This window comes from Coregonus lavaretus (assembly GCF_964263955.1).
Source record: "Coregonus lavaretus genome assembly, chromosome: 11".
In the NCBI taxonomy this organism is placed as follows: domain Eukaryota; kingdom Metazoa; phylum Chordata; class Actinopteri; order Salmoniformes; family Salmonidae; genus Coregonus; species Coregonus lavaretus.
This window is the reverse complement of record NC_139998.1, coordinates 45,633,742-45,648,008: the sequence shown is the minus strand read 5'-3', so window position 1 is coordinate 45,648,008 and position 14,267 is coordinate 45,633,742. Positions and strand designations below refer to the sequence as shown.

At 39.6% G+C, this 14,267-nt stretch overlaps 2 protein-coding genes across 2 annotated transcripts; one reads left to right on the top strand and one right to left on the bottom strand.

Moving 5' to 3' along the window:
- Positions 1-788: 788 nt before the first annotated feature.
- Positions 789-6,091, top strand: ndufs7 (NADH:ubiquinone oxidoreductase core subunit S7). The gene is made up of 8 exons (XM_084171803.1): positions 789-848; positions 1,605-1,641; positions 2,000-2,068; positions 2,160-2,280; positions 2,806-2,985; positions 3,101-3,147; positions 3,432-3,520; positions 5,849-6,091. Exons 1-8 carry the CDS (start codon positions 833-835, stop codon positions 5,944-5,946), a joined length of 657 nt encoding a protein of 218 aa, XP_084027929.1. The 5' UTR covers positions 789-832; the 3' UTR covers positions 5,947-6,091.
- A 2,767-nt stretch (positions 6,092-8,858) lies between these two features.
- On the bottom strand, positions 8,859-13,269 carry gamt (guanidinoacetate N-methyltransferase). Its single transcript, XM_084171800.1, has 6 exons — positions 12,806-13,269; positions 11,176-11,321; positions 11,018-11,081; positions 10,836-10,903; positions 10,159-10,269; positions 8,859-9,137 (listed from the first exon to the last, which is right to left on the bottom strand). Exons 1-6 carry the CDS (start codon positions 12,978-12,980, stop codon positions 8,997-8,999), a joined length of 705 nt encoding a protein of 234 aa, XP_084027926.1. The 5' UTR covers positions 12,981-13,269; the 3' UTR covers positions 8,859-8,996.
- Between the last annotated feature and the right edge of the window lie 998 nt (positions 13,270-14,267).

Here is a 14,267-nt window from a genome sequence, read left to right as displayed (position 1 = left end):
ATATAATATGCCAGAAGAAATTAGCGAGTCATAATATGCCAAAAGATCTACATATAAAAATACAAGTCATTATATGACATAAATAAACAGTGAACTAACATTGTTTTACCTTTCCCAAGTTATGGAAACCATGCTTCTTTGCAATCTTGTTGATTTGTTCAGGAGTGCAATTCAAATGTTGAGCCCAACTGTTGGTGTAGATGACCTCGGCATAAATTGTGCACACATACAACATACACAAAAAGCAACTGATATAACTAATTCTGTCTGCTTTTTTAACTGTTCAGCTGATTCATTTTTGGTCATAGAGAAGCAACCCTTTCATTTTGCGTACTCTCATGTCTGCAACTTGATTTTAACAGATGTTGACAGTTTCATCACTAACGGTTGTAGCTTGACATTCGAATATGCCTACTACACGAGCATGAACAATAACTAGCAAATAGCTGTGCATTGTTTAGTCACTTTTGCATTGTGTAATGGGCATTGACAAGACTATGATTTGGATTGTCTAAACTGATCCTGGATCTGCTCTGAGCTACGTCTTACCCCATGGAGCCACTTGCAAATGAGAAATTAAATCAATAAGTTTTACTCATACTTTAGACATTTTTCTCTCCCTGTCAACCAAAAAATATATACCGGTAGTCCCCTATAATGAACTGCTATATTTATTTTAATGAATCCCTCGGACGTCCCAAACCAAAACCTAACACTAACCGTTTTAAATGTCAACTTCAAAGGGGTAGGGACGTCCCAAGGATCCCAGATAGCATGGACAGTTCTATCACGTAACCACGGTCACTGGAAGTCTTCTCATTTTTAGCGAAAGATGGCGGCGTTGGTGGGTGAGTGAGTGATGTATTGGCTAAAATGCAAAGCTATCAAGTTACTGCGACATATCATTCTGCTAAATATCCGACTTATTTATCCCACTAACATTACAGTATTTCCTATGCCACCTGGTTTGTTGTGTCATTTTATGCTTCCACCATCGGTTGTAATCACTGACCTTTGCTACCTAGCTATAGCTAGCTAGCGTAGCTGTTATCCCTGGCAAAAATCTGAACAGAAACAACTCTGGCTAGGCTAACTAGCTATGCTAACGTTAGCTAGCTAGGGAGAAAATGTTTGTTTGTAAATAGCTAACTAGCACGCGTGGAACGTTAAATTCCTCACTCAGACGTGCAGCGTGATCAACCTCTTAGTTAATGGAAATCTAATGGCAAAAAAAATGTTAATATTTTATACAAACAAAGACTTGATACAAGTCAGTTTGGCTAAGTTACAACTAGCTAGCCATACTCGCCATATCATAAACGTCCGTTTATGTTACTCAAGAAATGAGCATTGACCTGTGCCAGTCAGTGGGGTTTCCACTAGTTACCACAGCCACAATGTCAAAATAGTCTATATCGTAAAAATTCATTAAGAAAATAAAATCGCTTTTGGGTTAGGCTGTGGTAACTAGTGAAGACCTGTGCAGTATCCCCCCAGTAAATTGTGTTCGCTTAATATACGTTTAATAGAGAGTTTGGTGTGGTGTAATGATTTAGTTGTATTTGTTGACATCTTACTATGCTTTTTTTGTCTGTTCGTTGCAGTTCCTCGCCTCGCCGCGTTTCGTAACTGTTCATCAAGGTAAGGATACTTTAAAGTTTAATCTGATATTATTTAGGAACGTTTATCTGCTGTCTCTGGCAGTCTGGTTTAATTAATCACCTTATCAATTGCGTAATTTGTCCAAGACACGTCTGGCAGTTACTATAGTTCGCAACATTGAGGTTCATTCTGTTTTGGAATCACCAGTAGTCTAAATTAAATATGTTTTCCCCGTTTATCATAGTTTAGAGTATTGTGTTATTTCTGTGTAGTGCAATGCCATGTTGCTTGTGTTGATGGCCTGTCAGTCAGTCAATCAATCAACTTTATTTTATAAACCCCTTTTACATCAGCAGTTGTCAGTGCCAATCCAATATTGGTATTTTTTACCACACAGACCCGTTTCAGTATTTGCGTTACAACAGAGGTCGCTATACCACATTGCTAAAAGCAACAATGCAACAAGGTAAGAGAAATCCAGTGAACATCTGAATTTGTCAATATCAACAACTGTAAAGAAGATTTGCTAGAGTACTTAATATCGTTTTTTCCTCCAGTGTGGTTCCAGTCAGAGAGAAAAGCACAGCAGTGGCTGCTGCCAAGCCAGCTGCAGTAGCAAGCAGCAAGGGAGAATATGTCATCACTAAACTGGATGATCTGGTGAACTGGGCACGCAGAGTAAGTCAGGGCTCAGATTCAATGCCACACAATATCTCTGTTTTGCAGTGGCATATGGTACATTTTAAAATGTTTTGAGTGTCAATTTGGTCTTTTATGAAAATCCAAAAGAACACTCTCCCCATCCTCCTTTACTTCTCTTTGTAATCTACTATACATGCAGTATGTGGCCAACTGGCTGTCAGTCAAAGAACTGTCAAAATGATTATACTAACTACAGAGGGAAGCATAGTCTGGTCTCACTTTTTCCATATTGTGTCTCCTTTGCTGGGGGAGTATTAAGAAGTTTGCTCTGACTCCTTTAATCTGAAAAAAAAATCCAGCCAATGCCTCCACAAATAATACTACTGTCATTCCTCTAAACCGTATTCCTTGACCTCCTTTCCTTTTCACCTTTCTCAAGATGAATTGAGGTGAATTGAGGATTGTTAGGAAGAGATAAGGGGAAAACATATTGACTGACTGAATTATCTTTGTTCAGTTTTTTTTGTTGATCTAATCTGTCTTTGTGTATTTCTACATTAGAGCTCCCTGTGGCCCATGACCTTTGGCCTGGCGTGCTGTGCGGTGGAGATGATGCACATGGCGGCTCCTCGCTACGACATGGACCGGTTCGGAGTGGTGTTCAGAGCCAGCCCCAGACAGGCCGACGTCATGATTGTGGCAGGCACCTTGACCAACAAGATGGCCCCCGCTCTGCGCAAGGTATTTGACAGAAGGACATGTTTCTTTGGAGAAAGGAGTTCTGCATTTGCTTGAAATCGGGTTAGTCTTTTATAGACTGTATGAATTCAACATGATGCTCATTATTTCCCTATAGGTTTATGATCAGATGCCTGAGCCAAGATACGTCATTTCCATGGGCAGGTAAAGTATTGTCCTAATATTAGGTTCAAGCAGAAAAATGTTAGTGGTTGTCTAGTTTGAAATGGATGTCATGATGTCCTTGTAACTTTTTCATTTAAGAACGCCTGATTGTTTAATGTAAAGATTACTGCCTCTACACTGCCAACCAATTGTGATTTAATACCCCACACTGTTTTAGCATTACACACACAGTGCTTTTACAGTGTCGGTTGACATTTTTCGTCTTGCATTTCATATTCAGCTGTTAGTTGAGCCACAATGTATCTTATTACTCTGTCCTTAAGCTGCGCCAATGGGGGTGGGTACTACCACTACTCTTATGCCGTGGTCAGAGGGTGTGACCGCATTGTACCAGTGGACATATACGTTCCAGGTATGTATCATTCTGTTATGTGTGTGTGTGTATATATATATATATATATAATATTTTTTTTTTTTTTTTTTTTTTTACTCTTATAAAACAAATAATTATTTCTGCCTTCAGAAAGTATTCACACTCCTTGACTTGTTGTTACAGGCAGAATTTAAAATGGATTAAATTGAGATTTTGTCACGGATCTACACATAATAAATACCCTGTAATGTCAGTGGAATTATGTTTTTAGAAATGTTTACAAATTAATTAAAAATGAAAAGCTTAAATGTCTTTAGTCAATAAGTATTCAACCCTTTTGTTTTGACAAGCCTAAATAATTTAAGGAGTAAAAATGTGCTTAACAAGTCACAGAATAAGTTGCATGGACTCACTCTGTGTGCAATGTGTTTAACATACACTGCTCAAAAAAATAAAGGGAACACTTAAACAACACAATGTAACTCCAAGTCAATCACACATATGTGAAATCAAACTGTCCACTTAGGAAGCAACACTGATTGACAATACATTTCACATGCTGTTGTGCAAATGGAATAGACAACAGGTGGGAATTATAGGCAATTAGCAAGACACCCCCAATAAAGAAGTGGTTCTGCAGGTGGTGACCACAGACCACTTCTCAGTTCCAATGCTTCCTGGCTGATGTTTTGGTCACTTTTGAATGCTGGCGGTGCTTTCACTCTAGTGGTAGCATGAGACGGAGTCTACAACCCACACAAGTGGCTCAGGTAGTGCAGCTCATCCAGGATGGCACATCAATGTGAGCTGTGGCAAGAAGGTTTGCTGTGTCTGTCAGCGTAGTGTCCAGAGCATGGAGGCGCTACCAGGAGACAGGCCAGTACATCAGGAGACGTGGAGGAGGCCGTAGGAGGGCAACAACCCAGCAGCAGGACCGCTACCTCCGCCTTTGTGCAAGGAGGAGCAGGAGGAGCACTGCCAGAGCCCTGCAAAATGACCTCCAGCAGGCCACAAATGTGCATGTGTCTGCTCAAACGGTCAGAAACAGACTCCATGAGGGTGGTATGAGGGCCCGACCTCCACAGGTGGGGGTTGTGCTTACAGCCCAACACCGTGCAGGACGTTTGGCATTTGCCAGAGAACACCAAGATTGGCAAATTCGCCACTGGCGCCCTGTGTTCTTCACAGATGAAAGCAGGTTCACACTGAGCACATGTGACAGAGTCTGGAGACGCCGTGGAGAACGTTCTGCTGCCTGCAACATCCTCCAGCATGACCGGTTTGGCGGTGGGTCAGTCATGGTGTGGGGTGGCATTTCTTTGGGGGGCCGCACAGCCCTCCATGTGCTCGCCAGAGGTAGCCTGACTGCCATTAGGTACCGAGATGAGATCCTCAGACCCCTTGTGAGACCATATGCTGGTGCGGTTGGCCCTGGGTTCCTCCTAATGCAAGACATTGCTAGACCTCATGTGGCTGGAGTGTGTCAGCAGTTCCTGCAAGAGGAAGGCATTGATGCTATGGACTGGCCCGCCCGTTCCCCAGACCTGAATCCAATTGAGCACATCTGGGACATCATGTCTCGCTCCATCCACCAACGCCACGTTGCGCCACAGACTATCCAGGAGTTGGCGGATGCTTTAGTCCAGGTCTGGGAGGAGATCCCTCAGGAGACCATCCGCCACCTCATCAGGAGCATGCCCAGGCATTGTAGGGAGGTCATACAGGCACGTGGAAGCCACACACACTACTGAGCCTCATTTTGACTTGTTTTAAGGACATTACATCAAAGTTGGATCAGCCTGTAGTGTGGTTTTCCACTTTAATTTTGAGGGTGACTCCAAATTCAGACCTCCATGGGTTGATACATTTGATTTCCATTGATAAAGAAAAAAGTATTTAATAAGATTATTTAATTCATTCAGATCTAGGATGTGTTGTTTAAGTGTTCCCTTTATTTTTTTGAGCAGTGTATTTTAAAATGACTACCCCATCTCTGTACCCCACACATACAATTATCTGTTAGGTCCCTCAGTCTAGCAGTGAATTTCAAACACAGATTCAACCACAAAGACCAGTGAGGTTTTCCAATGGTTCGGAAAAATGGGCCTCCAATTGGTAGATGGGTATATAAAAAAAAAGCAGACATTGAATATCTCTTTGATCATGGTGCAGTTATCAGTTGCAATTTGGATAGTGTCACTACAAAGATACTGGCGCCCTTCCTAAGTCAGTTGCCGGAGAGGAAGGAAACCTCTCAGGGATTTCACCATGAGGCCAATGGTGATTTTAAAACTCTGTGAAGATCATCTTATTGACCTTTTTATAGAAAACATTTGACTCAGTGGTTGTATACTTGTCCTCCCATAGGCTGCCCACCCACAGCAGAGGCCCTTCTCTACGGGACGCTACAGTTGCAAAAGAAAATAAAGAGAGAGAAGAAAATGAGGATTTGGTATCGCAAGTGAAATTATGTACGCCTCTGGCTGTTTGTAAATGTTGTATTTATGGGTGGTCTGGCCAGCCAGTAAACCGGTTGGCAATATCCTCAGGAGTCACTCTGGGTTGAGGTCTGGCTCCTCTCTGTAGAAACAATAAAGGAATTTCTTGTCATTCGTATCACTGTTCTTGGCCTTGCACAGATTATGATACTGGCAGGGATTTGATAACATTTATCAATTTTAACCATGATTGTTATGGTCATTACTATTTAGATGAAAGTAACCTCAGGTTTCTTTAGAGGTCCATTAGTAATTGTAGTGTATGTAGGTGTACTTCTTTGTTTGAAGACTATTTCTACTTGTGTGTGTATTCTGAGCCAGTAGATGGTGCACTTGGCACCCAAAAAAAGTTTAGACATTTACTTCTATTATCTCTGGGTCTACCAAAGAGAGTAGAGTCCCTGTTCGAATACTCCTAAATGCTTCCTTTCTTCCTTGAAGTAATCACTGACCTGACATATTGAGTTGGTTTAAGCATGCTTTCCTTTGCATTGCTTTGACCAATTTATGTCATGTCAGATCAGTGTTTACTTCAAGTAAATGAGGATGGTAGCTCAGCTGGTAGAGCACGGCGCTTGTAACGCCAAGGTAGTGGGTTCGATCCCCGGGACCACCCATACACAAAAATGTATGCACGCACGACTGTAAGTCGCTTTGGATAAAAGCGTCTGCTAAATGGCATATTATATTATTATATTATACGAGTATTGTCACAGGGCCAGTCTTTGGTTCTACTCACCAATACCCAATCCCAAATTGACCCCGACCCTGAATGCACTTGTGTACGTCTTAGACGATTGGAAGGTAGCAATAGGGGTACTAGTCCACCTAGCCTATCAGGAAGCAGGGTGTAGCTGTTCATATTTTATAGGAAAGTTGATAGGTGTAAACCGTTTAACATTTTTATTTGCACAAAGACGCTCCCTTTGAGTGATTTGGCACTATAAATTACATCCAATCTACATTAACATTTATTTATTTTTTCAATTGCCCTCGAACTAATTCTGCAATAAATGTAGCATGCATCATAATTACAATTATATATTTTCAGTAACTAATCTCACCAGGTTTAAGGATTTGTGGCCCAATAGTAAATGTGTATGGATTGAGTTAAATTCTTGTGCGAGATCTGCTATGAAGGTTGGCCAATATCCAATGGACCTACTGTTCTCAATTTTCTACTAAAAAAAACTTCATGGTTTGGGGTAAGTTATGAATAACACTTATCTACCAGCTGCAATGAGACCGGCAATGTGCTACGACAACTTAATGATTAACAAGTTCTAACCAGATAGTAACTTTTTTAAATCAAGTCACTTTGTTTTTTTTAATGAAAATCATTTATTTCGCTGAGACTCCTTTTGCCATTGAAATGCTCAGTCTGATCGTGGGGCGTTGATACAAATTTAAATATATTTACATACACAGCCCTGATTGGCAGATAGGATCGTCTAGACTCTAGAGCCCTTAAACTCAACTCTGGACTTCAGTTCCACTGCATTTTTTCATTGTTCCCCTCTAATCAAGGACTGAGTTAGACCTTGGACACCTGGGCCCAAATTCACAAAACACTTCTTACACAAAAACTTAAGAAGCTTCTTAAGGAAAAAAATAAGAAGTTAGTAAGTGCAATTCCTCAATAATATCTTAAGATTGAATGATTTTCTTACGAACGTCTCAAATAGCGTCCTACTAATCTTCTTAAGATGTTTGTTGCTAGGCAACCGATTTAGCTAACTATCTAGCTAGCAATGGCAATCATGGTAGCATATTTTGTACTGAGATTACTGTTCTAAAACATGTTCTTAGGTTTAAAATAATAAATACTGAAACTTTCAGATGAAGTTTGAGTGAATTAAACATGTTCAATTGCTTTCATGAGTTTATTCTCTCACTGCCCTGAGTTTAAGACAAGGGTTTAGCTATCTTGGAATTAAGAACATTTCCAATAACTTTATTTTCAGGAATCAAATTATTCTTAACTTTTTGCTTAAGGATAAACATAAGAAATAGCGCAAGACATTTTTCAATATCCTTTTTGAGGAATAGCAACTTTGCTTAACTTTCTTCATAAGTCTATAGTTCAGAAAAAAATGGCAGTTAAGAAGAAATGTCTTAAGAACATTTTGTGAATCTGGGCCCAGGTGGGTGTAATTAATGATCAGGTAGAACAGAAAACCATCAGGCTCCGGTCCTTGTAGGGTAAGAGTTCAATACCCCTGCTCTAGAGCCTAACCACTTACTTCCCAAAGTAGGAGGATACATATGCAAATAAAAGATGACTGGTCATTGGTCAAAATAATCAAATCAGATTATGATATGCTGTGGGCCAAAAACTCCATCCCAGGTGAACAGGCTGAAATTCCAGGCGTTTTTCAAAAAGCTCTTACACTAAAAGGGCATTGTCATCATTTTCACAATTTCATAGTGTTATTTCAAGCTCATAGGGTGGAAATATCATTAAAAACAACAGGAAAATCACGTTTTTGACTTATTCTGCAGCTTTTTCCAAACCCTCAGGAAATAATTGTTATCTATTCAGAAGAGTGAAATATGTTAATGCAATTTGGATTCACATTCAGTCAACTGGCCAATCGAAAACGTTTCCACAGGCAGCCCAATTCTCATATGTTGCCCAATTATTGGCAAAAGATCGGATCTGATTGGTCAAAAGACCAATAATTAAATTGGATATAAGATCAGAATTGGGCTGCCTGTGTAAATGCAGCCTTAGTATTATGTAAAATATACTGCTTATTAACATTGCAATGAAGTTCAAATGTAATGCATTCTATTCTGTAACGAATTGCAAGAGGTGCAAAATTGTTTGAGGTGATACCCAAACAAATTAATTTTCACAGAATAAAATAGAGTGGACATGTTATTTAAATTGGTTTATTGTAAGATGGACATCGCTGAGTGCTTATGGATTTTTGACAGTAAACCAATGTGGCTTTTTAAAATACAGGCACTTGAGAATTAAATAAATTAAAACGTTGCAGTGGCATCAAGCCACTTCACTCTTTCAGAATGGTGGGCGTAATCATCTTGCGGAATGCATAGTATTTGCATTCGCTTGGGGGAACAATATCCATGGTTGTGGTGCTAATCTTCTCCCTATTGAAGCCAGCCTCGAGCAGGTGAGGCATCTGGGTCTCCTGAAAAATCATCATAGGAGAAATTTGCATTTTACAATCAAATCTCTATTTTTTATGTATATGGCATGTTATAGAACGGTCCAGATACTTTTTTTATTTGCGATTTCACTTGTTTTTGAGAAAATTACCCCAACCAGCGAGTCACTTCCTCATCCTCGTTGTGCAGTACCGGGGCTATGAAAAAACATGAACAAAGGCTCCAAAAACACCCAAATACGTCCTTCTAGAAACTGAAAATCTCTCAGTATAATGATGCATGTCTTCAGATGTACACATTAACTTGTGTCATTCCAAACTTTATCCGCAACGTTATACTCCATTTTGTGCGACTCAAACTGTTTCCCCTATCCAGCTGTTCTATTCTCCATGTAGCCTGCTGCTAGAATGGACGGAGAGGTATCGCTCGAGTCGCAACAAAATGGAATATAACGTTGCGGATAAAATTCGGAATGACACAATTTCACGTGTACAACATCTGAAGACCAGCATCATTATACTTATCGCTTTTCCGTTTCTAAAAGGACGTATTTGGGTGTTTTTGGTGCCTTTGTTAATTATTATTTTTCAGCGGCCCGGTACTGCATAACGAGGATGAAGAAGTGTCTGGGCTCGTCTAAAACATGCTATTTACATAAAACATTTAGATTTGGTTGCAAAAATAAAATAAAAAATGTTAGAACTGTAGCTACGGACAGACCAAATGAGCAGAATACAACACACACATAGTAACTGCACATGAATGAAAAAAATTGGTTAATAATGAACATCAGAACAAACAAAATTCAGGGCCACACTTTAAATTACGTTATACCACAGTAATGATCAGCGGTATAACGTCACATAAGCAATTACACTGTACCAGACTTGTACTGGAAGTGCAGTACTATCTGAGATAAGGACAGAATACGTGCAAAGAAATTAAATGTGTCCTGCCCCCTGCCCGAGAGGGCACATGTGTACCCAAGCACCTCACAGAGAGATTAGGTGTTGTTGATCATTGACTGGCTGAGAGCCGGCTCACCTGGAACATCTTGTCAATGTTGTCATATTTGGACTTGAGAAGTTCACCCCAAGAGGTCAGGTTGCAGTAGGTGAGGACACCACCGGACTTCAGCAGCCTATGGGCATGGCCCTATAGAGACACAATTCAACAATTGTATTATAATGGAAACGTCATTGTGGCACAATAGGCAATGTTTGTAACAAGTGATAGGAATCAGATTCCATTAAGAAATATCTCATTCCATTTTGATTAATTTGTTTATTAATTCATTAATTTGGTGGGTGCTTATATTTGTTCTATTTCACATGTACAAGTGTGTATTAATACACATATGTGAATTGGAAATGTGCTTTTTGCATATCCCAACTCCCCCTCGAAGAGTGGGCAATGGCGACTGGAGCAATTAGGGTTAAGGGCCTTGCTCAAGGGCACATCAACAGTTTATTTTCACCTTGACGGCTCTGGGATTCGAACTAGCAACCTTTCGGTTACTAGCCCAACACTAAGCTACCTGTCACCTTAGACATCTGCCATATGTTTGCGTTGGATACAGCTACGATATCATATATAATACCAAACATTTGTGTGTTTTATAGTCTTTAATACAGGAGAAATCTCCATTCCGCTGTTGGTTCTGGTGCTTTTGCTAATATATTCGTAATGTGCGGTCTTTGTCATAGAAGTGTTGTACTTACCTTGATGAAGTCAAACTGGTGAGTGTGCCATGTGTCTTCTGACAGAGGGTATGTGTCGTACAGAATGCCTTTGATAGAAGAGGCATTATTAGAATTACATAGTTATGTGTCTGAAGCAATTTACTTGCTGAAGAATACAAAGATACAATGGATACACCAATAGAATGTATTTTGAAACTTACCATCAAAGTGGTTGTCAGGCAGGCCACCCACTACCTGTTCCCACAGTCCTTTGAGGGGCACAATCTATGAGTGGAGAATAATTTAGGTACATTTTATTCACATTAAATGAGGGGGAAAAGTGTAAATAGAACCTAATGTGAAGTTGAAGATGTCTCACTTTATGTGGCTGAGCCTTGGCCCACTCCTGCAATCTCGCAAACACTCCATCATTGCACTCAATGATCCAGTGCTCCTCGATGGGGAAGGACTCAACTTTAGTTGCGGCGATGGCCATGCCAAATCCAATCTCCAGAACCCGTCCACCTGTGGGAGAAAGCAGAACAAGCATCTCAATTGGTGTTTAAGTTTATGAATCTACCTGTATCAAGACTTGGTTTCAAATACGTGTATTTGAGTATTTGTTATTTAAATATTTGTTCTTTGTATTTGAGTATTTTAAAACACATAGCCCAAAACAAGTACTTTTATTTGAATGGTTATTTGTAAAAAATAAAATAAAAAATAGTCGACCAAATTTGTATTTGAAAGTATTTTCAAATACTTATTTCTAATACTTATTTCAAATTCCTTGGTTAAATGCTTACCAATTTGTAAGTCGCTCTGGATAAGAGCGTCTGCTAAATGACGTAAATGTAAAAATGTAGTGTATTTGATTCAGTGTATTTGAGTATTTTCAAATACTTTCCAAGTGCATTTCCAACTACATTCCAATATTCAACTACTTACTTTTTCCAAAAAAGGTTACCTGACTACTTGCTTTGAAATGTAATTGAAATACTGAAATGGTATTTGAATCCAGGTCTAACCTGTATTGAAGTATTTCCAATGCTGTGGCACCTTTCATGAAAAGCTAACTATTTTTGTTTATTTGAGAGACCCCTCTGAGAACCACAGTATAGACATGTAAGGAATGTTTGGGGGAAAGCAGGAGGTGGTGGCACGTGATAGAAAGGCCACTTCAAGGATTTCCACAGAGTAGTCTTTCAGTGAAGTGTAAAAATAGATTATAGAAAAATACGATTTGGTTTTGCATTGGCCTATACTCTTATCAGGTTTATACTCTGCTACTACTTTGTTGTCAAATTGCCACCAAATAATAGTATTTTCCAATATAAAGCAATATGAAGAAAGTACAATACAATTTTTACTAAAACTCGATGGACTGCATTCCTACTACATGCAGAAACATGTGCGCTATGGTGACATGAATGCGCAAACAACTCCAAAATTTAACGCAACTTTTACGTGCAAAACGTTGAATTCTAAACATGAAAGTTCGAGATCTGTGCACGTATTGTCAGCAATAAAAAGTCAAATCAGTGATCAACAGTTGTAGTTATAAAACGTATTGAATGGCATGTCGTCATAAATTATTGGCACGGTTCACTTGGCACGGTTCCATGGGTAGAGTAACACCTGCTGCAACCATGCTTTTAAACTCCACTAGCACGTGCATTGGGTGAAACAACTCAGAAATCATATAAAAAGCAATGCATTTGTTTCATAAACTTTTTTCAATAGCCTAATTGCTGATTTATTGATAATCTGTTTTGACTATATTACAGCTCTGAATTAAGTGTAGGCCTAGCCTATGATTAGGCTATAGGCAAATGGGCTGTCCTTTATTTATTATTTATTTATTTCACACATTTGTAAGAAAAAATAATTACAATAATGTAAAAGGTTATTATAGAACTATAAATTATCAAAGAGTAACGAAATTGATTACTATCTAGTGGTCCCAGTGCGTTCATGGGAACCACCAGCTTGCACATTGTGCGTTGTACCTTTTGAGGAGGCTACAGTTGCCAGCGAGTGCATGTACGGGGTCTCCCAACGTTCCATAACAGGCTTGCCCAAAATCTCTAGATGAGTGTCGGTCTCATTGTAACCAGCACTAGCGTCGTGCCAACCAGCTTTGCAGTCTTCTCCCTTGGAAAATATGGGTTGTGCCGTGGTCATTTTGGTGATAGTTATTCTCTAATCGCTGGGGGATAGACTGTTGCTGTTTCCACGTCGTGGCAGAGGAAAGTGAGATTTTGCGGCGGCGGGGATTTATATGGGTCAGAAGTGCTGACTCTACAAGACGTTTTGGCAATGTCGACGAGGCGTACCACTGCTGGTCAATAGGTGGCATTCCAAGTCGGGGTCACTGATGTCCTTAGTGTGCAAAGCTGAGAGAAAAAAACATTGCATTGTATTTTCATAATCGTGGCATATTACGGTCTGTTTTACAGCATTGCATTGTGCCCTAGTTTAGTCTAGATTATTCGATCATTTTAGTTATCCCACCAGGGGGACATTTATTTGGTCTTGTGCTTTAAAAAACAGCTACATAAAACATAAAAGCACAGAATAATACACAATACACTTCATTTGAAAGTGCGATGGGCTACATATTTAAAACTATAACTATGTCTTTAACAACATTATACTGACCGGAACTAATTTTGCCTTTCAGTGGAGCAGGCAGAGAGAGGTCTGCAATAATTAAATTGTATCTACCAGCAGTTTTCACAGCAATCCCCATTGCCATCATCATTTTTTCTCCTAACTTTCACATAAGTTTCAAGTTTTATTAGACTTAAGTACAGGACACACATGGTATACACCGTCCAACGAAGTGCTTACTTGCAGGTTCCTTCTTGACAATGCAACAATAAGAATAATATAAGATAAGAATACAAACATAAAGTAAATGGCTCTGTAGAATATAATACATATTTTAGCATAAGTATAATACAGGAAGGCACAATTTATAGTCCAATATTTACACTTGTTTTGGAGAAGGGGGGATTGGGGGCCATGTTTAAATTGTGCAGTATTTAACGTTAGCTATTATAATAAGAGTCTGGTAGTAGCAGTTATGATGTGTGTGTGTGTATGGATGGATGTGTGTACTGAATGTCTGTGTGGGTGTGTGTGTGAGTGAGTGCATGTGTGCTAAGGTGCGGAGAATCAGAGCAGGTGGTCAGTCCAGTTCATGTGTTCAGCTGTCTTATGGCTTGTAGATAGAAACAGTCTCTGAGCCTGTTGGTATCAGACCTCATGCTCCTATACCGTCTACCCGACGGTAGGGGAGTGAACAAATCATTGGGAGTGAATAATCATCGGTGGGAGTCTTTAGGCTGCCATTGACTAACACTGAGAAAAACGTATTGTAAACACCTAAACATAAACCAGTCCCCTGAAGTCCAGACCGGAGATATTATATGGATTGTAAATACAATAGTTAGGCCTACATAGGCA